At 37.8% G+C, this 27,588-nt stretch overlaps 5 protein-coding genes across 6 annotated transcripts; 3 read left to right on the top strand and 2 right to left on the bottom strand.

Moving 5' to 3' along the window:
- The first annotated feature begins 255 nt into the window (after positions 1-255).
- On the top strand, positions 256-4,848 carry LOC140776709 (RGS1-HXK1-interacting protein 1). 2 transcript variants are annotated; one of them, XM_073120522.1, is made up of 8 exons: positions 256-527; positions 1,634-1,700; positions 1,897-1,974; positions 2,675-2,727; positions 3,657-3,790; positions 3,907-3,971; positions 4,214-4,272; positions 4,344-4,848. In XM_073120522.1, exons 1-8 carry the CDS (start codon positions 375-377, stop codon positions 4,431-4,433), a joined length of 699 nt encoding a protein of 232 aa, XP_072976623.1. In that variant the 5' UTR covers positions 256-374; the 3' UTR covers positions 4,434-4,848. The 2 variants fall into 2 exon arrangements, with proteins under 2 accessions (XP_072976623.1, XP_072976622.1); XM_073120521.1 differs by having other exon boundaries at positions 3,654-3,790.
- An 820-nt stretch (positions 4,849-5,668) lies between these two features.
- LOC140776148 (probable arabinosyltransferase ARAD1) lies at positions 5,669-9,165 on the bottom strand. The gene is made up of 4 exons (XM_073119748.1): positions 8,996-9,165; positions 8,279-8,674; positions 6,954-8,081; positions 5,669-6,368 (listed from the first exon to the last, which is right to left on the bottom strand). Exons 3-4 carry the CDS (start codon positions 7,779-7,781, stop codon positions 5,799-5,801), a joined length of 1,398 nt encoding a protein of 465 aa, XP_072975849.1. The 5' UTR covers positions 7,782-8,081; positions 8,279-8,674; positions 8,996-9,165; the 3' UTR covers positions 5,669-5,798.
- Positions 9,166-12,195: 3,030 nt separating this feature from the next.
- Positions 12,196-13,413, bottom strand: LOC140776316 (transcription factor MYB60-like). Its single transcript, XM_073119979.1, has 3 exons — positions 13,198-13,413; positions 12,977-13,106; positions 12,196-12,899 (listed from the first exon to the last, which is right to left on the bottom strand). The coding sequence occupies exons 1-3, from the start codon at positions 13,328-13,330 to the stop codon at positions 12,407-12,409; spliced, it is 756 nt and encodes a 251-aa protein (XP_072976080.1). The 5' UTR covers positions 13,331-13,413; the 3' UTR covers positions 12,196-12,406.
- A 2,353-nt stretch (positions 13,414-15,766) lies between these two features.
- On the top strand, positions 15,767-19,368 carry LOC140776049 (putative disease resistance protein RGA3). The gene has a single exon (XM_073119598.1). It carries the CDS (start codon positions 15,811-15,813, stop codon positions 19,120-19,122), a length of 3,312 nt encoding a protein of 1,103 aa, XP_072975699.1. The 5' UTR covers positions 15,767-15,810; the 3' UTR covers positions 19,123-19,368.
- A 3,542-nt stretch (positions 19,369-22,910) lies between these two features.
- Positions 22,911-26,504, top strand: LOC140776431 (putative disease resistance protein RGA3). Its single transcript, XM_073120142.1, has one exon. It carries the CDS (start codon positions 22,942-22,944, stop codon positions 26,314-26,316), a length of 3,375 nt encoding a protein of 1,124 aa, XP_072976243.1. The 5' UTR covers positions 22,911-22,941; the 3' UTR covers positions 26,317-26,504.
- Positions 26,505-27,588: the final 1,084 nt, after the last annotated feature.

The raw sequence follows: 27,588 nt of genomic DNA, 5'->3' as shown, positions 1-27,588 counted from the left end.
TTAATCATTTGTATATATTTATCAACTTTAATAATAATTTGTTACTTATATTATGTTAATTTATAAAAATTAACTATAACGACCGACTCTAGTAAAGAATAGAAGGACAATTATGATATTTTGAAATCGGCAATTATCTAAAATAGCAAGGTGTGATATGCAAATAGTAAACTACGCGGGGTTTAAAGCGCATATTTGTTTAGCAAGATGATAAATCCGAGGACCTTTTCAGAAATTAGCGAGGGTTCTCTAAGATATAAAACCCCCCTCTATCTCGAACTTCACTGTCTTGCGTTCATATTTGGATTCTTGGTAGCTCTCGATCGTCTTCTGAATTCTGATTCTATCATCGCCACCGACATAGAGTACGCGAGATGATGGCGGGTGCATCCTCTAATTTCACTCCTAACCCTAGTTCTTCTCCTTTGCCTTCATCGGGCCAAGAAGGGAGGCAGAAATCATGGATTGCTCTCAGATCCGCGCGATCTCCGCAAGAAGACGCCTCTTGGCTCCTCCAGAAGCTGCAGGTATTCTCCGCCCATCAAAATCTCATCTTTTTGTTCTCCTTATGTAAAATTTCGTCTTTTGGCATTTGGGTGTGTTTCTATTTGAGATATTTGTTCCATAATCCATATATAAATGTTGGATTTGACTCCCGTAGTATTAACCAATTAATATATGGAATTACTAACCTAACCTGAGCTATCAATTATAGCAATTCTATATATGCACTAATTAGAACCTCTTCTAAAATTTATACTCCCCAAAATCTTGTCCTTCTTCACATTAAATTGACATGATAATGGCGAACTAACTGGAGATAAACCCTATAAATTTCAAGTAGCTACAAATTACTAATGGCTAATGGCGATACCGAAACTGCATACAGAATAAGCAATGGGCCTAACAGAGTAAGGAAAGAATGGGAAGAGAAGGAACTACTACGAAGATAAAAGGTATGTTGAAGGAACAATGAAGATCTGAAACACCTGTTTCCAATACTTCCTTGAAATGTTGACATATCTAAAGTTCTAAACGACTCTATTCGATCTTCAAGTTTGACACTTTCCGCATCGTCCAATTAATGATAGACTTTGAAGTGCACAATAGAAAAGGTGAACCATGAGGACAATTTTCATATTTTTATCTGAAGCTTGATAAAGATGGTGTATTCATATCATTGCAATAATTATGAGAAATTCTCATTAATATTTGCAAATATTAAATCTCAGGAGAAAGTAAAAATAATAATAATAATAATAATATAGAATAAGGTATTTGATAGGAGCGATGGATGACAACCTCTCCTTCTAAAAGTTTCTTTGGGAACATTTTTGCAAGGGTTGCGTTCATTGTTTAATGTCACTTGTAAAGTGAAGAAAGAGAACATGGCATAAGAGCGCAAGTTCCTTTTCCAGATGGATTTGGTGATGCGACTGAACTTTAAGCCTGTTAACAATATAGTAGGAGTAGTGTAGGTTTGTTATATGGTTAAATTTTGACATACATATGGATGGACAAATGCATAAATGTTATGTTGTAACTTTTCTAACTACCGCATTAATTCCTGAGTCAGTAAGCATCAACTTTCTGATGACATATCTTGAACGCTAACTACTTTTCTGTCCAACAGAATTTAGTGCCAACAGTGAGGTCACAGTACAGAGTTTATGAAGATGCTGTCGTTGAGAAGGTGAAAGGTGAATAACTTCCATCTAAAGGAAACATATTCTCATGCAATATGACCAAATAGGCAAATACTCATCTCGTTATTATTCCTAAACTTGAGAGTGCTTCAAGTCTTCAACATCCTCAGTGTTAATTTTATGTGTTTCCTGATCAGAATTTTTCTATTGTTAATTGTTAATAACACTTTTCAATTCTTTATCTTTTCAGATAAGATATTGCTTGCATGCGAACACCCTGTTGAGGCTTGTGGATTTGCTGTAGGAGCAGGAATCATCCTCATGCGAGGTATGGTTTATCATAACTAAATATTGTGTACTATTTACCTACTGGTCAGTAGTGTATCTTTGGAAAGTTTTTCTGAGTCATAATCTTCATGCCATTATTGTAAAAAAGAAAAAAAGAAGAAGAAGAAAAGGCTTGACGCGGTCATCTCTACCTTTTCTGTTCTGAACCATAAATTATTCCATCCCCAAAGGTTTTCCAGTTTTCCTATTGAACGAGAGTTGTAATGTGGTGGGATGGCCTGTCTTGCAAGCCCACTATAACCTATAAATTTAACCAAAATAAAGAAGGGAAAGGCAGAAAGCAAAAGATCTTACTACAAAAGGACTACCACTGTGCCTGAGCAAAGTTTCTAGTTTTTCTACATATGCACCAAACAACAAACTGTGGAGGATAACAGGTGAGTTATGTTGATTAGTGTTGCAGGTAGAATGTGAATTGCATATTATGCATCCTTAAAGATATCACTAGTAGTGGGTTTGTCACCTGTAAAGAGAAATCAAGCTACAATTGCATGTTAATGTAAATATGATTTCTCTAGAACTTTTAGATGCATCAGAAATCTATTGAATATTTCAATTGCTTCAAACCTGTAGAAGAGCATGGCCAGGAAATAAAACATTGTTTTTATGTCTTTATTGTTTCCGGTGTCCCTTCCCGTTGTGTATACATATGTTTATGTTTTCTTTCTGTGTGGGTTCAGGGCCTAGACGATTTTTGCTCCGTCATACTTTAGGGCGCTTTAAAACTGAGAAGGTAACTTTCCTTAAATGAACAAATATCATATTCTCTGTTTGATGTTTATTACCTGATTTTTCTCTTTTGGAGAGGTAATTTTCCATATTTTGTATCTTGATCATCATATTTTATAGAAAATTAATTTTCATAAGTTCTTGTGTGTGTTAATTGTAAATCAGGCTGAATGTTTCATATAACACTCCTATATTGTGATTCTATTGATCCTGTGCTGTTTTGGTTGCAAGATCAGCACTGTTGCATTTGGTCCGTGCTACAAATGTTCCTAGGTACAGGCACTAGTTTGTAGTTTATTCTTTTACTTTGTTGTGTATCTATTATCTAGAAAAACCTTGGATTCCTCCAGCCCTCAATGGCACGACTTTGTGAAAATATACAGAGAGACTGGATTCCTAAGCCTTGATTGTTACTTTAATATCTAGTGTCTAGCCCTTGTTTACTGGTGATACTAACTGAAAACTTGTATGCATGAAATATAGTAATATAGTAATATAGTAATATGTAATAAAGATCAACTGGAAGATCTGACCATGTCAGATATAATTCTAGAATATTGAGGCCTTCATCATGATGCCTTCTGAATGACATTTTTTTTCCCCAAAGTTTGTAACCATCACATTGCAGTTCCCTTGCCTCTCTAAACTTCAAACCATATTATAAAATGAGAAGGGTAATCCTGCAAACCAAATTTCAAACCTTTCATTCAATTGTATCTGTCCTTTCATATTGTTCCAGAAGTTTGTGTTTTGTCTCTTCACTATTCTTCTCCTTTTTCAGAGTATGTTTAATTTGTAATATGACTGCAATGCATGCTTCATCTTCCAACTAATATCATTTGACTCTATTATGCATCATGATTCCTTAGTATCACTTCTATTGAGGCACTTATCAAACATTTTTTTTTTTTTTTGGTTGTAATTATACAGCAGCTTCTTTCTGAAGCTGAATCAAGTTTGAAAGAGTTCACTGATTCTGTTGAAATGCTGAAGAAACACGGTAAGAATGCGCGTGTGAGAGCAGGGTTTGCTGAAGAACATTTGCAGCGGGGACTCACTAATATGAGGTAATCTGCAAATAATCCTGTCCACTCTTTTGGTTGGATGAGCTAAGCTGTCTCATTTTTCTCTCGGCTTTATGGTAAATGGATGCCAGTGCTGATTGTTGAAAACATTTCTGCAGATCATCTGGACTTGAAATCCAGCGGCTTGTTAATTCCATCTACAAGGTCGAATCCACCTCTGCAGGTACTTGTTCCTTTTCAGTTCACTTGCTTGTTTTGAAAAATCTTGTTTGCTTGGTCTTCACATTGACCCCATGTTCTTTTGGCTTGACAATGTCTAGAGATTTTCACATCAAACTTATGGTTAGACAAAACAACCTTGTGGTAGCTTGAACTTTAATGAGTATTTTATAGTGCTTGTATTTCTTGGCTTCTTGGTTGATCTTTTTGTACCGACTTCATTAATATTTGGGGAAAACATTGTAGATTTAATGCATCAATTACGGACGATCCCTGGCAGAAAGTCATTGGAGCTTCGAGCTGAGGCAAGTGTGATTCATTCATTCACATAAAATATCTTCCCTGCATTTCTACCCCTAATGTTTGTCTCTTTCAGGTGGCTTCTATGGCTTCTGAACTGAAAGATCAAAGACGAAAGCTAGAAAAGAAGCTTGTGGGATTGTCCGAACTTGGGATCCGTGTCTGATAAAAGAACCCATTTCCCTTGTCCATTGATGCTTTTGAAGTCCGGCCACCATGGCAATAAATGGAACACTTTTCTTTTGAAAGCTAATATTACTGGGAGAATGTCCCCTTCCATCTATAGACTGCTGATTCTTTTCTTCTTCCTAAGTTTCGAGTGGAGGGGAGGAGAAAGGGGGCGATACTACTGGCGCTGAAGTTATGATTTGGACCCCCAATCCTGTTGAAATTTTCCCACAATTTTTATAGGTCCAAGCTCAGATTGCTATGAAGCTACTTAACAACTCTCAGAAGCGATTAGACTTCGTTCTATTCCTATGTTTTGGTCTCATTTCAAGGTGGACTGTCTTTGGAATATATTCAATATGTTTTTGCATCCAAATGATTAATGAACCCAGTTTAGTGACTTGGATTGTGAAGGAACTTATTTGATACACAACACATTTATAAAATATTTTAGAAACTACTAACTGTCAAGGCGAGCAAGATGTAATCATGCAATTTGCCTGCCATAATGCCCCGGTGTGTGCTTGTATTTAGGTAGAATACAACTTAATCATATTTGATATACTTTATTATGGATTATCATGGTCATTATTAGGGATGTAAACGAGCTTAGCTCGGCTTGAAATCGATTTTAAGCATAGTTTGGGATTAGGCTCGGCCGGACAGAGCTTGAGATGAGCCCAAATATGAAACTAGGCTATTTCCAAGTTAGAATGAACCAAACATATTATTCAAGCTGCATATATATATAATATTTAAGCCAAGCCTATCGAGCAGACTCCGGATTAAGCTCAGCTTAAAATTAAAATCAAACGTTTAAACAAAGCTAAAGCTCCGTGCTTGCCAAGCCAACCCCGAGTTTATTTTGGCATCCCTAATCATTATTCAACTTCACTCCAAGAATAACAATCCACTTACCATGCTTGTTTTAATTGTAATATACATCAGGATCACTAAAGAGAGAACAAATATCATACTACGCCAGCTGATATTAGGAGCTGTCAGAATCATCAAGGAATGAAACAAATTCTTCGAATTACTTACCAAAAGAAGAAGCCAAAATGTTGATTCCTAACAGAGACTGCAAAACATTTAGAACAACTGTGCCATTATCCTTGTCCACTCAATGAAGCAAAAGCAGACACAAAATATGACTTTTACCATTCCTGAGCTGCAGCTTTGCAAAAAAAGCTCAAATAGAAACTTGGGGATAATAAGAAAAGGTAGAAGATGTTGAAGGTTGGCAAATATCAATAGGTGTTGGGTGTAATGGATTTATCAATTTCCTGCGAGTACTTTCAACAAAATTTTTGAGATAAAAAAGAAAAGGATCGAGATTCCAGCCAAAACAAAGTTTGACATCCTACAAATCGGGAGTCTGAGTCCTTAACCAGGAAGAAGACTCGGGAAAAGTCTCTCTTCCTTCTTTGAGTGGAAACCGAAAGAACCTTCTGTATCTATTCATTTTCAAACGAACTGCAGGTACCTTTCTAGCCACTGCCTGCCAAATCATCTGAACAGCGTCGTCCTTCTGAGACGGGTATCTGAATTCAAAGTGCCCCTCGATTTCCTTCAGCGTTTTCCACATACTGGTCCATTCCTCCCGGCTTATGCCTCTGATCAGCTTTATAAGGAAGCCCTCCTTGATTGCATCGGACGCACGCACGAAGATGCAGAACTTGCTGTAGTCAAGAACATCCTCAAATGGGAGTTCGATGTCATTACTAATGATGACAGGAACACAGTGGCTAGCTATGGCGTCAAATAAGCGGTTGGAAGATGGTGTGTCGCCTGCAATGTTAAGGCAGAATTTGGATGAGTGCATTCCCTTTGTTGCTTGCCTGATCCCATCCCCGACAATGCTTCCAAATGAGAAATGCACATCCTTCTCATTTCGAAGAAGATAATACAGCTCTTGACGAATAATCCCACCCTGTAGATAGGGAATTCATAAGAAGTTTATAAATTATGTCATAGAGTTACATTGTTGAAGCAATAAGGAGTTGGAGGAATATATCTGAAGGAGCATAGATCCTTGTAAGAATTTTCTTTCACCCGAATGGCATGTGAGTATATGGCAAGGCCATGACAGACAAAACTGTTTACCAACTAGAACATCTACTACTTGTATATACTCCTCTAAACACTTGCCTTAACTAACAACCTTGTAAAAGATTGAAGGCCAGCAAATATGTAAGTTCTTAGTCAAATAAAAGTAAAACTGAACTTGATCAAGCGAATTCGTTTCGGCTTACCTGTGATAAGCCAAAAATTCTTCTTTTGTTGGATAGCACAGTGCAGATTACTACATGAACATAAGAAAGAGCAATAGATCTCTTTCAGACTATCCTGGGAGTGAACATTCATGTGAAAATTTGGATTATTGTTAAGCGGATTGCCTAATGATGTAGTAACTCATGTCCAACATATTTCATTCACACTGAGTTTAAATGACATCAAATCTATGTTAGTTATCATAACAACAGAAAAGATAAATTAAGATAAGGTGATCACTTACATCTTTCCTGTAGATAGCTCCTTGGAAATACAGCAGAGTCGGACGATCGTCGTAACCGGAGGAATCATTCACAAAATTCCCAATCACATGCTTATAGGGAGCAATGACATCTTTCTCTACATTAGCCACGGTCGGCGGATACCTCCCGAAATCCGAAAGTATAAACATGCAGGGCCACAGTTTCAACCTCACATCCAACATACTATTGGGATGATGCGCTAAGATTATATGGTCTCGGCCACCAGACCTCCTCCATTCCTCTCTAGAAGTCAAGAACTCCACAAGCTTATCCTGCAACATCCTATTCCTGCTGACCTTCGCAGGGGGGATAACCTTCGAATAACGATTAAAGCTCAAAGACGAGAAGAACGGCACGAACACTACATCAGCATTGCGGGAATCCATCACCCTCACGGCAGCGCAGGGGCTGGTCCTCTCAGCAACTCTCGATGACAAAAGGTCCAACGTGAGCCAGTACTCAATGCTATGTTGCAAATTTAGTCCACCAGGGTAGTCCGGGATCTTGTTGGTTAACTCCGGCCACACGCTCTCGCCTTCCGGCTTCCAACCCAATAACCCAAAGTGGAATTCAGGTGGCAAATCGTACATGAAAACCTTCAAGATTGCATATTTAGGATCACACCTGTCGATTTCTTTAACCTGGGCTAAGTTGGTGTCCAAAAAGGAGGCGACTTTTTGGTGGGGCAACGCATCAAAGGCTGGGTTCGAGGTTCCGGTTGAGTCCAGGAGGAGGGACCAAGAAACGAAGAACAAGAGCGCGGCAATGGCAAAGAGACAAAAGAAGGGTCTGCGGCAAGCGGTTGCCATCTTGGTGCTGTTCCCATAAGAACCCAAACCAAGTTGGGGGGAACTTACGGGTTCTCCAAGGATCCTTGAAGCAATCAGCAAACTACAAGAGCTAAAAGATTATAACCCATTTCGGATTCAAGAAAGATGCGTGGAAAAAACCACGAAGAAAAAAAAAATCTCAAATTTGGAAATAGATCTTCCGATCTAAATGTTGATAAGATGAAGAAGATGGTGATCTTTGGTTTTGATTGCTTCTCCCCATCATCCGGGAGGTTCGGGTCTAACTATAGAAGCGGGCTTGAAGAGTCTCATTGCCAACTAAAAAAAGAAAAGGAAAAAAGAATAAGACTATAAGGATAATAAAAAAATAATAATAAGACATTTTCACCCTTGATTTTTTTTGGTACTGCAAGATAGGATGCATAAATGAGCCGAGCCTCCACTGAGCTAGAGCCAAGCCATAAGTCTTAAACGAGTCCATTTTCAAATCCGCCATTGATGCAGAGGATGCATACCTTCTCCCTCTGGTTTTTGATCAAACGCTGCAATGCTGCAGTCGGCGGACCGGGTGAGCCTTGGACACTCAGAGCTTGTGGTGTTGTAGGATGGAGAAGATCTTGCAGCTTAGCTCATAGTTGCCGGTGTCGACGTTGGCCTCGTCGTCGTGCATGCACCTCTACCAACATCTCCTCCGCCGCCTGCATGTCATCTTAAAAAGTTCTCACCTTTCTTCCCCTCCTTCTCCGGGCATCTCCCGAAGGGAGCGAAAGGAGAGGAATTGCCAAGTGGGTCGGCTAAAACAGAGTATTCCTAAACTAGTTGGTCTTTTTTCTATCATCTCTCTCTGCTATGATGGCAGGCTTTGGAGATCTCTACTGGAACTGCTGCTTCTCCTACTCCGCCGTTCCGTCCTTTGCAGTTTAGACGAAAGAGAATATAAAAATAAAAATGAAAAAGAATATAACATTCAATCTATAATATTTATAAGATTAAAGTAAATAAAAATAATATACTAAGCTATAATATCGGGCATAAACTACAACATCAAATATTTATTTATTCTTCTTTAAATTTGTTAATAAAATCTCAAAATTCAGGTAGACAGCATAGTAGAATATGAGCATATTTGTAACGTTAAAAATATAAAAAGAGTATGTTCTTTTCCCCACTCTCTTTCTCTTTATTTATGGATGATAGTTGGAAGCTATTTTTTTAATTTTCTATTATCACACCTGACGTTCTGTTCTTCTAAACAGGATGTTGGTCTCCTTTTTCTATTCACAGAGCATGCGAAGAAAGAAGGAGAGAGAGAGAGAGAACGAGGATGGTAGGATGGAAGAAATAAAGGAGGGGTTTTAGTTTGGTGTAAGGATGCAAAAGGACGTCGATGGATTCAGAGCATGTCTTCTTGTTGCTCTGTAACCGATGAAATAAAGAAATAAACTCTCTCTCTCTCTCTCTCTCCTTGATACGTTGTTTTGGCTCCTCTGTTACTTTCTTTCTCCCTCTATTTCTCTACGGTTAACTCTTTATTAATAGAAGATTAAAGAATCTTGAATGAGAGTGAGAGATAGTAAGCAGAGGAGGAGATTTAGTTTCGTAGTATTAGATTATTAGGCAGAGAGAAATATGTTTAATTATTTATTATTTGAAATTCCATTAGTACTTTTATATGCATTAAAAACCTTAGTTAATTATTTATAACTTTATCTTTAATAAGTATCTTTAAATTTAAGATAAAGTGTCACAAATAAAATTAGAGTGGGTGAAATAAGTTAAGACCTAACTAAGAGATTAATATATAGGTTTTTCTGAATTATAAATGTGATTGTTAGAATTGGCTCTAATATTTTCATTTTATTTACTCATCTTTGTGACATTCAACATAACACATAGATCCATAAGTATAAAAGTAGACGAGTTTCTACCATGTCGGATTGGATGGCATCCAGATGGCAAATTTTTATTGGTAAATCATTTATCCAGTCAGCGATTGGTAATTTATATGCAAATTTCTTTCCTTAATAAATCATTGCCTCGATTAACGTGTTTTATAAATAGCTGAATCTTAGTGATTTACTTATGTAAGAGAGCCTCTTAGTCATTTTTATTCTTATCGTAGTTGCTTTTACTTATAGAATAAGTTATTTTTATATAACTCACCTACTGGATGAGGAATTTAGTAATAGAAACCTTCATCTAATTCATCAACTTTGCTAAGCTGGGAGATCCCCAGTCGGACAATAGAACTCATCTAGAAGTATTTAGATTTCAAATTCAATTAAACGAGTAAAATGAACAAAAAAAAAAAAGGAGACTCAGTATCGTGGAAAAATTATTTAGTGGTTTTTGTAGTTTAGCTCGATTTGATTGATAGTTTAATAGTGCGGTTAATTTAGAATAACAGTTTGGTAGTACGACGATTTGGAGCATATCTTCACGACGTTTGATTCAGAGTAATTATTTGACAACGTATATGGTTTGAAACTTAGATTAAGCAGCTAAAAGCTTGGTGGGGCCTAAATGCCTCTGTATCTAAAGAGGATTGGCCATTTGTCCGATTTATATCTAGTATTTGAACTCATAAATAATAAAAAAAGGCAAAGTTACTACTCGTTGGCCCTCGAAAGCATCAACCTTTCTTCTTTTTTTTTTTAAACCTCGATGGAATTTGATGGTGGCTTAATTTTTTTTTATCATTCATGAGTCCGAAGGCTATATATGGGTTAGACAAAGGGTCAACCCTCCTTAGATATAGAGGCACTTTAGGCTCCACTGAGCTTTTAACTGTCTAATCTAGATTTCAAGCCATATGCATCGTCGAACAATTACTTTAAACTAAACGCCGTCGAGACTTACTCCAAGCTATTACGTTACCAAACTATTTTGTCGAACCATCAATCAAATTGAGTTAAGCTATCAAACTACCAACCATCAAATAATTCTCCGTAATATTATCTAAGATTAAAGTTAAACTCATGACCACATTAGTAACAAGCATCCTTGGTCGTAAGGTATCCACAAGATCTAATAGAATTGGTTGGTAAGTATCAACCTTTCAAACTGCGATTGATGCTTCTTTGCAACGTACTATTAATAAACAGGTGTCACAGAAAAAGCAAGGAAAACGAGTATGCTGTTTAAAGGTTGTTAATCAATGATAGTTGTTGGAAAGGAGCTTCTACAGTAGTTTGAAAGGTTGATGCCTTGGATGGCCAACCTTTCAAAATTCAAACTGCTGTAGAAGCTTTTTATTATTTTTAGTCTGCACACTAAACAACGAAACATTAAATGCTACTTAAAATAATCATATATATATATACATATATATATATATATATACAAAAATTGCTATCTAAGTTAGCAATTTATTTAATATAAGTTGCTTTCTCTATAAAAGTGATTTTGGAACAACTTAAGATATTGAAGATACTACCTGAAAGGACCGTCAAGCACCCACAAGATATATGTAAATTGTATAACATGTAATCATCTAATTTACTTCATCGAGTTAGCAGTTTTTATAAAATAAAATTACTATCTTCCAAAGTATTTTTCCTGGGCGTAGCTTCCAATGCACCCACTATAGCACCCACTATTAATTATAAATAATCTAAACTCATAAATAAGTTTTGGACTCACTTACTTTGGGTAGAGTGTTTTGGTGAGCAGACCTTGAATGAAAAAGAACTTCTTAATTACTATCTTTATTTGTATCACTGTCATACAAGATCTTCAAGAACAATATTTTAAGCAAATTCTAACTATAATTTATATATCATAAATCTAACACTATAGTACTAAAGCTAATTTTTATAGGTGTCATGAGTTCAGGCTTTACAACTTAAGCTTTAGGTCTACTAATTCTCTAACATTAGTATAAACCTTATATAACTTGATTCCTTGAGAAATAAATGTTTTATTAACTTAAATTTTTTAATCATGCCGACAATAGCTGAGTGGTCAAGTTTTTACTAGCTCATGACAATAGCTGAGTGGTCGGATTTTACTAGCTCATGACAATAGCTGAGTGGTCAGGTTTAACAATGATATTTACTTGATTTTGTACTATTAACATTGTTTATATGTAATGTGATGCTACTGTGGGATGTTTATTGGGAGACTACTGCAATTAAATTAGTCTTCCATCTGAGCTTTCAATTCAACAAATAGAGTGACCTCTGAGGGCAAGCTAGTAGTAGTCCTTATTTTTGGGAGTCCCCTTCCACAGAGATATGCCTGCATAATTAGAAAAGAAAAGGCTGGAAACCAAGTTTCTTGTAATTAATGGCCAGAGCCCAGGCATTAATGCTGTCAAACTTTAATGGAGCATTTCATTCTCGTGCCTAGAGCTCTCTTGGATTTGCTTGTCAGATTCATCCTCTACTGTTCACTCCCCTCAAAAGAGGGAACTAATCATAAACACATAAAACTAGAAAAGAAATATACAATTGAACACCAGATTTCCTTTACATATTTCATAGAAAAAGCTTGAAAAAAGCGAAGAAGAAAAAGGTATGTAAGCAATAACCTATACTTTCTTAACTTCACAACTAATTTTCATTATTACACTGTAAATAATTAGCAGAAACTTAGGATTTGACAGCAAGCTAGGTTGAAAGCTGTCATGCATGGAGTAAGACTCAGTAGATTTGGTCTGCGGTGATATCATCAGCAAAGAGTTCCATGAGCACCCCGTCCATCTGCTCTGATGCCTCGTCAAGCAGCCACTTCTCTAGCATATAAAATGAAGGTTGAGACTCCTCCTCCGTGCCACCATTGTCGCTGAATGGAACCACTGAGTTGAGCTCTTCACGGTTGATGTGACCATCATGAGCACTACGCTTCGCTTGATCACTAGTTTCTTGTTTCAACGATGTCGTTGATGATGATGATCTCGTCCACCCTTCAAGGAGTCTGGAGATGTTCACTGTGCTCGAAGCGTAGGTGGTGGCGTTGCCATTTGACACGGATTTATGGCATGCTGGAATAATATTCGAGTTGTTGGAAGTTGTTGTTGTACAACTGCTGCTTGTTTCCTGAAACCTCCTGACCTTCTTCTTGAGATGGGTGTTCCAGTAGTTCTTGATATCATTGTCTGTCCTTTGTGGCAGGTGGGAAGCTATGGCTGCCCACCTGCATGGAATGATTAAAACCCTGGTGAGCTCCATATATAAACTAAAACCCATGATCAATGGAACAAGCTTACTTACTTGTTGCCAAGCATGGCTTGGAGGTTGATGATCATCTCTTCTTCATGGAGATTAAAGTTGCCTCTCTTAATTCCAGGCCTGAGATAGTTAGTCCATCTCAGTCTGCAACTCTTGCTACACCTCATCAACCCTACGCAAATAAAAGCACATTGGAATAATTTGGCATAAAACCATGCATGCAGACATAAGAGAAGAAGTGGACAAAGATTTGAAGGCATTACCTGTGTTCGGAGGGACTGATCTCCAGTTTCCAGGCCCATGCTCTTGGATGTAGGATATCAAGTTCATGTCTTCTTCTGGAGTCCATGGACCTTTCTTAACACCAAGCTTATCACAACAAGGAGGCCTTCCCATTGCTAATTAACTAAGCTAATATTTAGGCTATCTCAAACATTAAAACTCCTCCTCTCCTTTTCCTATCTACGACTAAACCTTTGCCTCTGTTGTTCACAGGTGTCTCACTAACATGTGATTCAGTACTTATATACTGTGACTACCTCCAATGTCATTAATTGCTTTTCATTTATCATCTACCTTGTTGACGCACATATTTTCTTTTAACAAGGTCTTTTTTCTCCTTTTCTTTTATCTTTCCCTTTTGTTGCTCACATGTATCACAAAGTCTCATTCACAAAAAGTAGAGAAAATTTACATTTAACAGTCTTACATTTTTTTAACATAAACAAGCTCCCAGACTAAGTTAGATTAAGACAAATAATACGGTATGAAGGTTGGGACTATCTCGCTTTCATTTACAATGTACTATAGGGGTGTCAAGCTTGAAGAGCGGCTTGGGCTCAGCTCAACTGAAGCTCGAGTTCGACTCAGCTCGGTCAAAGGTGAGCCGAGCCTAAGTCGCTAATAGAGATTTGAAATTAATATCAAGCTGAGCAGCTCGATAGGCTCGGTTATGGGTGATAATTTATAATACATTGAAAGTTTGAAACCTTAATTCCCAAATCTAATCCTACCCCCACATTCCCTTGAGCTCGTCTCCTTGAGCTACCGCCGACTCCTCCTCCTCCTCTTTTGAGAAGACGCCAAGCCGCTACGGACCCACGGCCACGATGCCACCTCATCCTCTAAGCTTCGCCTCGCTCTCCTTCTCCAAGCAGCCATTGTGTCCTCCTACTTTGAGGAGACGCCAAACTGGCGTGGTGCTGCCTCTCTAGCTGCCATGGATCCACGGCCATGGTGCGACCTCGTCCTCTAAGCTTCACCTCACCCTCCTTTTCCAAGCAACCACTGCATCCTCCTCCTCCTTCGAGAAGACGCCAAGCTGCCGTGGTGCCACCTCGTCAAGCTGCCATGGACCCACGGTGCCGCCTTGTCCTATAAGCTCCGGCTCACCCTCCTTCACTTAAAATAAGTTGTGGCTCAACTTGGGCTCGAATTGGCTCGGTCCAGCTCGAGCCAGCTCGGCAAGCTTGATAATAGGTTTATTTTAGATTCAGGCTCGGCTCGATCTCGATCAGGCCCAGCTCGAGTTGAGACGAGCTGAGCCTAAGCCTAATAAAGAGACTCAAATTTAATTTCAAGTCGAGCTTGAGCAGGAGTCAGCTCGCTTAGGCTAGACTCATTTACACCCTTAGTGTACTATACCAAATTCATCTTCTCGCTATGTAATTTATGGCTAAAAAATAATAAAAGTTATGTATTATGCTCAGATGATATTAGTGTTAACCTAATAAAAAAGTGTTTTTTTAAATATTTTATGAAATAGGAGAAAATATATGATAATGAACTGCACAGTAATATTAGTAAGGGGAGGTGTCATATACTCATCAACTAATAAATGTCGACAATTCACGACAGAATTCATCAATTTATATGTCATCATCTTCAACTAGTTATAGATAGTAATAAGTAACTAATTACATGATAGATCCAATCTTGAATTTCTCAATCTTTGCATGAAGTTGTATTCTATTATTAATTAGATGGCCATATAATTCCCTACAATGTTAAGGAAAAAGAGAGAGAGCATACTATGTATCATACGTGATCTTTTTTTTTCCTAATTTTTTTTATAAACTAAATTTCAAGGTTATAAAAGAATTCGTTAGAATCGGAGGCAAACAATTATAAAAAATCAAAAAAAGAAAAAAAAAACTATCCCACGTACAACTATAGCCAATAGTTGTATTATAATTAGCCAACTAATCTACACGAACGATTAGTTCTCTGAAGGGCTACTCGTCCCAGCTACGTGATCTTATTATATACGGGAGGCTTAGATCCGTGCATGATCTGATAGTAATTAATATAATGAAACAGACATGACGTCGATTTATAACTCCTTAAAATAGTTAAATCCTAAAATCAATAAGAGAAAGTTCCAGATCTACGCCGTTTTCAAGTAGCTACCATGGTGGTACTGGTAGATTTTATTAATTAATTCAATAAAGAGGTGAATGTGATAGCTGTAGCCGGGGGAAATCATTAATAGCAACTAGCTTTAATTTTTTTGGCTTTATGAGGAGGTTGGTCATCAAATGTAGTGACCATTAAATGCTGCATGAAAGAATACATTAATCAGGATTAGAGATTGAGGTATTTTTAGCTTAGGTAGTAAGATCCTTTGGAGAGTAAGAGAGGGTAAAAAGTAAATACTTGGATAGAACTTGGGTCAAAATCCGACCCGTTATTGCACTCTCCTATCGGGTCCAAATCCGACAGGAGAGATAATGGATTTGCGTCCGGTCAAACGGCCAGTTATTGTCTGCCACATACCCTCTTTGAAAAGTCAACACGCTTCTCGTCCTCTTGTCTCTCGTTTCGCGTCTCTCTCTCTCTCTCTCTCTCTCTCTTCTCCCACACCAATCTTTGCGCTAATGGCGAGTTTATGGAAACTACTCAAAGACCTCTTTGGCCTCACAGGCTTTCTCAACCCTTTACTCGAGAAGGTCCTCGACAAGGCCCTTGAAGCAGGTGCTTCTGGCGCCGCGCTGGCCTACGAATCCATCAACCAAGTCTTCACCGTCGAGGCCGAGCTCGAAAAGCTCCGGGATACGTCGAACCGCATCAAATTACTCCTCAAAGACGCAGAGGAGACCCGATATATCGAGGATGGCGCTGTCCTCCTGTGGCTCCGCCAGCTCCGTGACGTTGCATTCGACGCCGACGACCTCTTCGATAAGTTCCAGACCAGGGTCAACGCCTCCAATTTGCTCCAAGATGTCGCCTCCGGCGACCGATCTCGCAAGCGGAAGCGAGCATGGTGCTATATAGCCGACACTAGAAACTTGGTCGCCCAAAGATGGATACTTTCGAAGAGGATTGCGGAGATTAGAGAGACGTATGATGCGATTGCCATGGATAAGAAGAAGCTCCACTTGAAGGAGGGGGACGCGAAGCGGAAGGTCCAAGGGAGAGAAGAATGGTTTCCTCCTCAAGCGGGTTCACTCGGAACTGAATTTCCACTCGTGGGTTTAGTTCCAGAGAGGGAAAGAGTTTATGGGTTGTTGAGTTTGGATCAAGGTGATGGTGTTTGGGTTGTTTCCATTGTTGGGGCTGGAGGAATGGGGAAGACGGCGCTTGCAAGGTCCGTCTTTGGCGATGGTGGGTTAAAGGAACGGTTCAAACCGAAAATTTGGGTCAGTGTCTCTCGTGGATCTAACGTGAAGACGATCACAAAGGAGATCATTGAAGGGATCACGGGAAAAAGTTGCGGTCTTGAAAGCTGGGATTTGCTGCAGCAGATGCTCGCTAATCTCGTTACAGGTAAGAAGTTCTTACTTGTTCTTGATGATTTGTGCAATGAGAGCCCGTTCTTTTGGGAGGCATTGCGAGCTCCATTGCTGAAGGGAATAAAAGGAAGCATAGTGTTAGTGACTACTAGGAGTGATCTGGTCTCCAAGAACATGCGCATATCGCAGCCTGTTCATTTAGTTGGTCTCAATGAGGATGACTGCTGGTTGATTTTTCGGCAACAAGCATTACAGGGGGAGTCTTGGAATCTGTATCCGCACTTGGAGCTAATCGGTCGGACAATTATTCGCAATTGTCCGCGCTCACCTTTGGCAGCTAAATTCATTGGCGGATTGCTACATGGTATCACGGATGAAGAGGAATGGAGAAGTGTGCTAAGTGATCTGCCGAATCCAGAGGACAACGCGAACAAAGTCTTATTGCCTTTGAAGGTGAGTTATGACTACTTGCCATTGCATCTGAAGCAGTGTTTTACATTCTGTTCAATATTTCCTAGTGGATATGAATTCGATAGAGATGAGTTGGTCAAGCTGTGGATTGCAGTAGGTTTTGTGAAGCCTAGGGGAGTGAGGTCAGTGGAGAACATTGGTGCCAAGTATTTTGATTACCTGCTCTGGAGATCATTTTTCCAGATTTCTGATGGTAATCACAGCCGAAAACAGAAATATAAAATGCCTGGCCTAATCCATGAGTTAGCACAGTCAGTTTCTAGCTATGAATGTCTAAGATTGGATGGTGCTGCAGCAAAGGATGAGCCAGAGAATGCTCGTTATGCATTGGCATGTCGACGCAATGTGGATCATGCAACGTATCAGATGATCTACAAGCATAAACGGTTAAGAGCCTTAATAATGAGTGCTAAACTTGGTGTTCCCCCTGTGCAGATCCCTCGTGATCTGTTTCTGAATCTGAGTTGTTTGCGTGCCTTAGATCTGAGCGATAATGAGTTGGTGTTATTGCCTGATTCCATTGGTGATCTCATTCTCCTTCGGTACCTCAATCTTCGTGGTACCCAAATAGAGAGGTTGCCTGAATCAATCTGTAACCTCTATAACCTGCAGGTACTAGAACTTGGCGAGTGCACAAAGCTTCTTGAGCTACCGAAAGGCATGAGAAATTTGGTTCACTTACGGCATCTAGGGTTGCATCTGGACTGGAAGAGGGACACTCAAAGTTGGACTGATCTGATTTCCATGCCACCAGGAATCGGCAAATTAACTTCTCTTCGGACACTGTCGAGGTTTAGCATCTCACTGGAGAGTGGCTGTGGGATTGGGGAATTAAAGGATTTGCATCTCCGAGGAGAACTTTGCATCTCAAAGCTGGAAAATGTAGGTAATGCAACAGAAGCCAAATTAGCCAATTTGAAGAACAAAAGGTATATTAATGCTATGATGCTGCGATGGAGTGATCAGAGCTTCTCTAACTCACAAAGTGGAGTGGAGGATGTAATCGAGAACCTGCGTCCTCATACCAATCTCAGATACTTACGGATAGAGAACTACAGTGGCACCAGATTTCCAAATTGGCTGGAAGATCCATCTTTCTTATATTTAGAATCACTGAGACTCTCAAACTGCAGTCAATGTGGAGCTCTCCCACTTGTCGGAAAATTGCCAAAACTAAAATATGTCTACTTGGAAAGGCTACATGAAGTAAAGCATATGGGTCATGTGGTCTCTAGTAACAGTTCTGTCAAGAATTTTCAATCACTAGAGGAGCTTTTCATATCAGACATGAGTAATCTGGAGAGTTGGTATGAAGTAGAAGAAGGTGAAATGCCTTCCCTCAAGGCACTTGTCATCTCAGATTGCCCCCAGTTACATGAACTGTTTCATCTCACAAGGTCACTTGAAAAGCTTGACATCAAAAACTGCCCGAGAGTGTTGACTGGTCCTTTGCTCCCGTCCCTTCAAGATTTAGTAGTGGATGGCGGTGAAGTCAGAATGTTCTCATGGATTGGTAGCCTCACCTCTCTATCATCACTTACCATTTCACGATTTGTACATCTCAATGCCATGCAAGGAGACCATTTTCGGGACTTGAGATCTCTCAAGGCCCTGAAGATTCATGAATGTGATACGCTCATCTCTCTAGCCTTGCAAGATCTCACTAATCTTGAATATTTAGAGATATCATCATGCCAAGAACTTGTATCTTTTCATGGTGGACTACCTGTCAGGATTAATGACTTCCGGCTTTCATTTTGCAACAAGATTGATTTGCTGCCTGAGGGACTACATTTATTGACATTCCTTCAGTATTTGGAAATTCACACTGTTCCATTGGTCACATCCTTGCCTGCAGATGGAGTTCCAGCCTCACTCCGGCATCTGACTATTACCGGATGCCCACTGCTACAATTGAGTTGCCAAAGAAATGGAGCTGACTGGCATAAGGTACAACACATTCCTCATTTAATATGTGGTAGCTGAATCAGCTGAGAACCAGAACTGACTCCGCAAAATAAGAAGCGGCTATCTGATTGATAACTTGAGTAGCAAAATTTCTCCTTTTCATTTCATTTGTGAAAATTTTGTTTTATTTTATCTTCTTGTTTTCCTTTGTACAAGTGCTACAATTGTGCATTGGATTTTGAGATGCCATTGATTAATCTCTGATGAGGCTTTATTGTCACCAACATTTCAAAGAAATAAAGGAAGTTGCTGAGTCTGCTATGCATTTTTCTCTTTTGAGGATTATTCTTTTATGCATGCTTTGTATTATCATACAATTGGTAAAAGATATAGTTAGATCCAAATGAATAAAGGTTCATTCTGATATGAAATGGCTATAATGGGATCTGACTCTTTTTTGTGCCTCTATAATATATTAATCTGTCAAAGTTCTACAAAATATACGGAAAAAAAATAACATCCTAGGAGATCAAATCTACTGATGCTATTGAGCTAAATCATGAGAGAGATAAAAGAAATGTTAGAGCTAAATCATGAGAGATAAAAGGAATATTTAAATCCTTTTGGAACTTTTCTTTTACTTCTTTGAGTCGCTCCACTTTTTTGGTCAACTTAGCTCATTGCTCTTTCATCTCAACATTTTCATTTTCCAAGCTCTTTAGTTTGCCTGCAAGCTTCAAATTTGGCTTCTTCAATTCACAAAATTCTATCACCAAGAAATTGTTGGCGGTTTGAATATTCGTGAAGCTTTCATCATGTGAATTAAGTTTTGCTCTTCATCTACATGTGACATCTTAGAAGAATAATTTGATTGTAACAAGGATGAATGCAGAGCAGTATAAGACCCTTAAGTCTTTTCATTTTTATTTAGGCAACTTGCACATTGAAGGACTCATTTGGATTAGTACTCATAGTTTTGCATAGATTTGAATATAACTCACCTTGTACACTAGTCAAGGAAGATAAATGATCTTTAAAAGCATGGTAGATGACATTTTCAAAAAGTTCATAGCAAATGCTTAAAGAAATGCAAAATAAATGCACCTAATAAAGAAACTAAATTATGCTCAAATCACAATTTATGTGAAACCAAAGGAGGGCCAAAAATGATATAAGATTCTATGAGGAATTATGAAAAACATTTGTCATACATTAGATCACACATAGAGACTAGAATAATCTAAGATATCAAAAATAAGAAACAACAACCAGATCAAACAAAGTAACTGAATGAATTCACTCCAAAACCAGACAAAGATATGAACTCCATGGTATATACTTAGTGTATATGTGCACTTAAAAATTTATATCAACAAGTATGATATAAGCAAAAGAGAAAAGAAAATGATTTACTTACCTAAATCTTTAAGTATGCTAGGGTACAAATTGAAAAACATAATAACATCGTAGGAGATTAGATTTATCATACGCTATTTATAATAATATGCGAAAAATAAAGCGTGAAAAAGATATCACAAACATAAAACTTTTTAAGTAGAAAAATCTCAAACTGGGTAAAAAAGCATAAATCTAAACTCAGATGGTAATCAATTACTAAAATTTATAGTAATTAATAAGAAGCTTATAGATTATTCGTCAATTTCCACAACTCAATCTATATCAACCTCGCTCTCTAGACTTACAACATATTGCTTCCCAAATAGGTTCAAACATCAGTGACTCTCGAGGTTGATCATTCCATCTCAGTGACTCTCAAAATATAGTTTTTTTAGATCTGATATAAATGTATTGAGATGAGTTAAATTCAACACGTTCCGTCTAAAATAGAGAAATGATCTCCAATGACCTTCAAAATATGATCTCCAAATAATGATAGATGACTTTAAAAATATGATCTCAAAATAATAATTGACGGCCTTAATCTAAGGTTAGATTAAACACGTTTATATACCTCTTAGAGATAATATAAATATATCTTAAATATATAGTAAATATCTCTTAGACAAGAGAAATATCTTTTATAAATAAGATAAATACCTCTTCTAATCAATGATCGACCTTCTCTAGAGTTAGGGTATCCCAGCTTTTATATGTCTTATAATGATAAAGCTAAATTTAAGTCAAATTAGATCTCACAAAAACCATAAAATTTGTAAGTTCCACGACTGCGTTCGAATGGTCAAAAATGCTCCTTTGTATGTGTGGATGCACTGCAAACATTCTAGGGTGTGTTCAAATAGTGCCAAAGTGCGTTTGAACGCATTTCAAACGGCAGAGAAGACAAATAAATGTAGAGTGGTTGTTCCTGCGTCATTGGATAATATTTTATACTTTTTCAGCTATCATAACATCGTTTGAGCACTTTAATATTAATTCTAGTATCGTTTCAAATATTTTGACTTCAAAATTAATCTTCACATAAATATCTTTCAGCAAATATCTCATGTCTTACTATAATTTATGTATATGCTCATACATAAAATAAGGACTACAAATTATGTTTTGAAATACAATTTGTCAATTACATAAGTACAAATAAAACCTAATTAAAGATTAAAAAAATCTATTAAATCATACACAAATAAACATAACTATAGCTCGAAAACAAAACATGAATCAAGACGACAAAATCAAGATTTAAAATAGAGATTGCACAAAATTAATTTACCAAGATAGCATACAAGTAACTAAAATAGTAAGATAGCACAACATAAGATCTCACCCATTTTAACCAATATGAAAGTGATTAATCCTAAGATGACCAACTCCAATACCAATTGAAAAAAAAAAAAATCCCTAGGAGATTGAATCCGCTGTATGTTATTAATAATAAATGTAAAATAACAGGTGTAGAATGACAATCTCAAATACATATATTTTACATGAAAATTCCTCTAAAACTAGGGCAAAAAACTATAGATCATATCTATGACTGTATCAATGACTAAACCAAATGTAACAGTTCACTTATAGACCATTCGTCAATACTTCTGATTATATCTGTAAGGTCGTACTTGCTCAAATCTAAGATGTATTGCTTTTCATAGCTTTTCATAATTGATTTCAAAACTCAGTGAATACTCAAATAATACTAAAGAGATAACCTAGGGTAATTTTATGAAGTTTTTACATATCTCCTCCATAAAATATCAAAACTACTCTCAAACCTTTAGAAAATTCTTGATATGTACATGCTTTTGAACGTCTGTTATACGTGCTCTAAATTGATTTTTTATCAAATACCTCATAACTTATGTTAAAACCAATACATAAAATCTAGACATTTTATATAGATAAAATTATGTCTGAGACATAATTTGCCAATTTATATGTACAAATTATACTTGACATATACAGTTATCCCTATTGCTACTATATATTTAAAGAAAAAAAATATTGATAGTTAGATATTAGCTAAAATTTGAGGGTTGCAATCTTAGATTGGAGAAGATAAAAGAGGTCGAAAGTCCATTTTGTTTTAAATTTGAAGAATAGAATATGTTGAATATTTAATAAAAAGGAGAAAAACAATTATGATATTTTAATAATTATTATGGTGAGAAAACTCTCTATGTTGATATTTTAACTTTTTTTTTATACTTCTCTATTATTTCGGATGGAAAAGATAATAGTTTTATATTATAGTCTAAACTATAGGAGGAAGAATAGTTTCATTGTAGAAGCAATTTGTAAATTTTCTCTCTCCTCATGGTCGGATAGCCCAACCTGAATTATAGTGCAAAATCCACGCTGTTATTCTCAGAGCAGCGTAATGGTTCCGTACAACGGGTAAACTACAAACTAACGACGTGAATTCTCTTCTCCAAGTCAACTCCCTTCTCTCCCCCGTCCCGTTCTCTCTTCCATCCTCTTGCTATGGATAAGCTTAAAAATGTTCTCTACAAAGCAGCTACCATCCCAATCCTCTCCGATAAGGTCGCCGATCTGGTTCTCTCCCGCTTTCGCGACGAGGTCTCCCTCTTACGCGGCCTCAAAGAAGATATCGAGAGGCTCAAGCGACAAGCTCGCAGAATCCGTAACCTCCTCACTGACGCCGAAGAGAACCGCCAAATTGAAGACGAGTCGGTCATGCACTGGCTTCGCGAGCTCAAAGGCGTCGCCTTTGATGCTGACGAGCTCATAGATCGCTACCAAACCCACCTCCTCGTTTCCAAGCAAACCAATGGTGACCCATCTCGCAAACGGAAGCGTTCGTGGCTCGAATTCGACGTGAAGCTTCTAAAACGTCGAAAAATCGCGACCCAGATCGCAGACCTCGATCAAAGGCTCAAGGAGATCGCTGATTCCCGCCAAAATTTTAGATGGAGGTCTGAAGACGGGAGGAGGAGTGAATCGAGTCAGAGGCAGCGCCTTTCTCGCTCTGCTGCTTGTAACCAGGGGACCCGAATCGTCGGTCGAGCAGAGGAGAAGAAGGAGATCGTGCAACGGTTGACTTGTGATTTGGGAATTGTCGCTCCTGCTCTCCCCATTTACGGCGTCGCAGGAATTGGGAAGACGACACTTGCAAGACTAGTCTACCATGATACCCAGGTGATGGGATATTTTGATTTGATGATTTGGGTTTGTTTGTCCGGTTGTTCTGATGTGAGCATTGCAACAAAGCTGATCATTGAAGCTATTACAAGCAAAAGATGTGATCATTTAAGCCTAGACATACTGCAGAGTCGTCTTGCTGAGCATCTTTGCAAGAACAAGTTCTTGCTAGTTCTCGATGATTTCTGGCTTGAAAATTACCAATTCTGGGAAGTTCTCTGGGTTCCTTTGCTTGCCGGGAAAATTGAGAGCAAGGTTTTGATCACTACCAGGAATGAGAGCATCTTAAGGAGGATGACCCATTTGCTACCTCCTTTCCGTTTGATGGGTCTAGAGGAGAGCGATTGTTGGTTGCTGCTGCAAGACCGAGCTTTCCAGGAAGGGAAGTGTGATGAGCATGAGAATTTGGTGGAGATTGGTAAGAGGATTGTCCAAAAGTTCGAAGGCTCTCCAATGGCTGCCAAATCAATCGGGGGCCTCTTGTATGATTGTGAAGAAGAAGAAGAGTGGGCAAACATACTGAACGAAATCATAGTACTTGAGCAAGCAAAAAATGATATCTTGCCTAGCTTACAGATAAGTTACCATCACTTGCCATTTGATCTAAAGCAGTGTTTCGCTTACTGTTCTATATTTCCTAGTGGTTATGAATTCAACAAAGATGAGGTGGTCAGATTGTGGATGGCAGAAGGTTTGATTCAATTGAATGGGAGGAGCCGATTGGAAGCAACAGGTAGTAGGCATTTTGATTATCTTCTATTGGAATCGTTTATTGAGAGATCTGGTTACCAGAAGCAGGAGAAATTCCGAATGCCACGCCTAATGTATGATCTAGCCCGATTTACTTCAGAACATGTACTTCTAAGCGGCAACCAAGTCACCTCAAATGTTGAACCTGCACAAGCTCGATATGCAACTTTGTTCTGTCAAAACAATGAGAAGCTCGCATTTGAGAAGATTTACCAATATGAGAATCTAAGGACCTTGAAGATATGTGGTGAATTTTGCCTGCGTCTAAAGCAAGTTCCAAAAGAGCTTTTCTGCAAACTAAGATGCTTGCGGGTGTTGGATTTAAATCATAGTGAAATAGTAGTGTTGCCAGGTTCAGTTGGTGATTTGATACACCTTAGGTACCTTGGCCTTTCCAATACCAGAATCAGAAGGCTTCCTGAATCAGTGAGTGACCTCTTCAATTTGCAGACATTGGATTTGAATCATAGTGAAATAGAAGAGTTGCCAGTTTCAGTTGGTGATTTGACACACCTTAGGTACCTTGGCCTTTCCAATACCAGAATCAAAAGGCTTCCTGAATCAGTGAGTGACCTCTGCAATTTGCAGACATTGATGCTCAGTGAGTGCTATGAACTTGTGGAGTTACCAGAAAAATTGAGCAACTTGGTTAACCTAAGGCATCTTGATTTGCATCTTGACTGGGAGAGAGTAACTGATCTAACTTCGATGCCACATGGAATCAACAAGTTAACTTCTCTTCGGACACTCTCTAGATTCATTGTGAACTCTGATAGCAACTGCAACTTACATGAGCTGAAGGATCTGAACCTTAAAGGAGAGCTTTGCATCTTGAAATTAGAAAATGTAGTTGATGTGGAGAATGTAAAAGAGTCCAGATTGAATGGAAAGCAATACATCAACAATCTGATGTTGCGATGGAGTGATGGTACGTGTACAAATGATAGTGAGGGCATTATGGAATGGCTCCGCCCTCCTAAGAAGCTCAAGTATCTCCGCATTGACAACTACCCTGGCAGAAGATTTCCTGCATGGATAGAGGACCAGTCTTTCTCAGATCTAGACACTGTAAGACTCTCTTACTGCAAAAATTGTGGTCTCCCTCTTCTGGGTAAGCTACCTCAGCTCAAGAATCTGCATGTCGAAGGAATGCATGAAGTGAGAAGCATAGAACTTGTAGGCTTTCAATCTCTAGAGACTCTCATCTTATGTGATATGCCTAACCTTACAAGATGCGTTGATACAGAAGAAGGCGAGATTCATAAACTCCATGCTCTCTCCATTTTGCGTTGTCCCATGTTGTGTGAACTCAGTCACCTTCCAACGACACTTGCTAAGTTGGAGATAAAAAGCTGTCAAAGCTTGTCTTCTCTTCCTTGGCTTCCTCGCCTTCGTGATTTATTTGTTGAAGAGGGCAATGAGAACATCATCAGATGGATTGGCTGCCTCACCTCTCTTTGCATGCTAACTTTGACGCGTTTTGCTGATACCAGACATATAACCAGAAGCTCGCTACGACCATTGGCTTCTCTCAAAAGATTGAAGATTAATGAATTCCGCGAGCTTCTATCGCTGGCTGGTAATGAAAGCTTGCAGGATCTTGCTTCTCTTGAAAGCCTAGAGATATCTTCATGCCCAGAACTTATTTCATTTTCCGAGTTGGGGCTGCCATCGAAACTTAAATACCTCCGAATGCACTCATGTGTTCGCCTCAAAAATCTACCGAGCTGCCTGAAACATCTGGGATCCGTCGAACACCTTGAAATTCATGATGTTCCAAATCTGAGCTCAAGGATGGAGGAAATACTGCCTAATAATCTCTTGCACTTCTCTGTGAGTGGATGCAGAACTATAGAGAATTGGTGCACACAAGAAGGTGCCCCTAGAATAAGGCAGATTCGCTATGCATCAATTGGTTCTAAGTCTCAACTGGTGAATGTTATGTGATGATGTGATCATCAAGTATGATGAACTGGTGAACTCTAACAACAAACATTGTTAATCTTCTTCTGTTCTTCCAGTGTAATTTCTGATCTTTTGTGTCTGTTACTTGCTCTCTCTCTCTCTTCCAGATTCATTCAAGATAAAAATTGCATCTTTTTCGGTGGTTTTGTTTTAATATTAATTGACTTAATAACCTTTGTTGAAAGTATGACCAGCAAATGTTTGTATAAATATATTATTTGATACATTGCACAAAGCCTTTCCTAAGCCTAGATTAAGCATGTTTATATATGTTGCCATATCTAATCAGCTAATTAACCAATTGATCACGGTGATAACTTCCAAAATCACAGCATTAAGCCATTCGAGCCATAATTTCTACTATTTGCAAATTGAACCCATATTTTTCTAGGTATTCGGTTAATTCGTGCATCCAATTTCAACTTAAATTCTTGGTTAACTTAATCACACCTACTAATTTACTGAAAAATACCCTTATTCTTGACTCGATTCAAACTCAACACAGTTATTTAATAATCACATGTTAAGAGGAAAAAAAAATATTAGCAATTTTTATTTTTGATAATTCAAGAGAAAAATATTTAAATCCAACTACCATTTGATCAGTATTTTTCAATTGACACCCTATATTTTTATTATTTTCGGATTAACACCCTATTTTGAAGATTTTATAGTTAGATTCTCTTTTCTTTTCTCTGTAATTTTAGTATAACACCTTACTATTACTTTGACTAATTACCATTAATACTAGTTTATAATTTATGTAATTGATTAAATTATTAAAATAGTTTTGAAACATTTCTAATGTTGATTCACCTTTTTAAAGTTATATCACACCCTAATCTATACCACCAAATTAAAAAATATCTTTCTAGATTTAATTACTCTATTCTATTCCAATTTGAGCATTAATTGCCATTAAGACTATCAAAACTATTTTCTCATACCTCCTTTAATTTTTATTTTTATTTTTTGATTTTATTTTTATTTTTTTTTAGGTAGCACATAGACTCCTAAAGCATTGAAAAATATCTCAAACATAAAATATAAGTTTTCGTTAATTGAAGAATAGAGTAATTCATAGACAATATTATACTTATTTTTTACTCATATTTAGAGGAAAGGTATAATTTTTTTGTTTGCTTGCAATATTAGGATAGATGAATATTTCCATGTTCCATCTTAAATTAGAATAAAAAAATAAAGATAAAAGATATATGATATCAGTAATATCATAAAAATATTAATCGTAGT

This window comes from Typha angustifolia, chromosome 14, assembly GCF_048772165.1.
Source record: "Typha angustifolia cultivar Huaian chromosome 14, ASM4877216v1, whole genome shotgun sequence".
Classification (NCBI taxonomy): Eukaryota; Viridiplantae; Streptophyta; class Magnoliopsida; order Poales; family Typhaceae; genus Typha; species Typha angustifolia.
The sequence above is the reverse complement of the archived record's forward strand: the minus strand, read 5'-3'. Positions and strand labels throughout refer to the sequence as shown.

Bases quoted from the DNA above. Each gene is read 5' to 3' on its own strand.
- LOC140776709 (XM_073120521.1), top strand. From the start codon at position 375: ATGATGGCGGGTGCATCCTCTAATTTCACTCCTAACCCTAGTTCTTCT. The intron at 1,701-1,896 runs GTGAATAACTTC...TTATCTTTTCAG, and splicing joins TGTCGTTGAGAAGGTGAAAG to ATAAGATATTGCTTGCATGC. The intron at 4,273-4,343 runs GCAAGTGTGATT...TGTCTCTTTCAG, and splicing joins CATTGGAGCTTCGAGCTGAG to GTGGCTTCTATGGCTTCTGA.
- LOC140776148 (XM_073119748.1), bottom strand. From the start codon at position 7,781: ATGGCAACCGCTTGCCGCAGACCCTTCTTTTGTCTCTTTGCCATTGCC. The intron at 6,369-6,953 runs GTAAGTGATCAC...CCCTATCTACAG, and splicing joins GAGCTATCTACAGGAAAGAT to GGTGGGATTATTCGTCAAGA.
- LOC140776316 (XM_073119979.1), bottom strand. From the start codon at position 13,330: ATGGGAAGGCCTCCTTGTTGTGATAAGCTTGGTGTTAAGAAAGGTCCA. The intron at 13,107-13,197 runs GTAATGCCTTCA...TTATTTGCGTAG, and splicing joins ATCAGTCCCTCCGAACACAG to GGTTGATGAGGTGTAGCAAG. The intron at 12,900-12,976 runs GTAAGTAAGCTT...CATTCCATGCAG, and splicing joins CAAGCCATGCTTGGCAACAA to GTGGGCAGCCATAGCTTCCC.
- LOC140776049 (XM_073119598.1), top strand. From the start codon at position 15,811: ATGGCGAGTTTATGGAAACTACTCAAAGACCTCTTTGGCCTCACAGGC.
- LOC140776431 (XM_073120142.1), top strand. From the start codon at position 22,942: ATGGATAAGCTTAAAAATGTTCTCTACAAAGCAGCTACCATCCCAATC.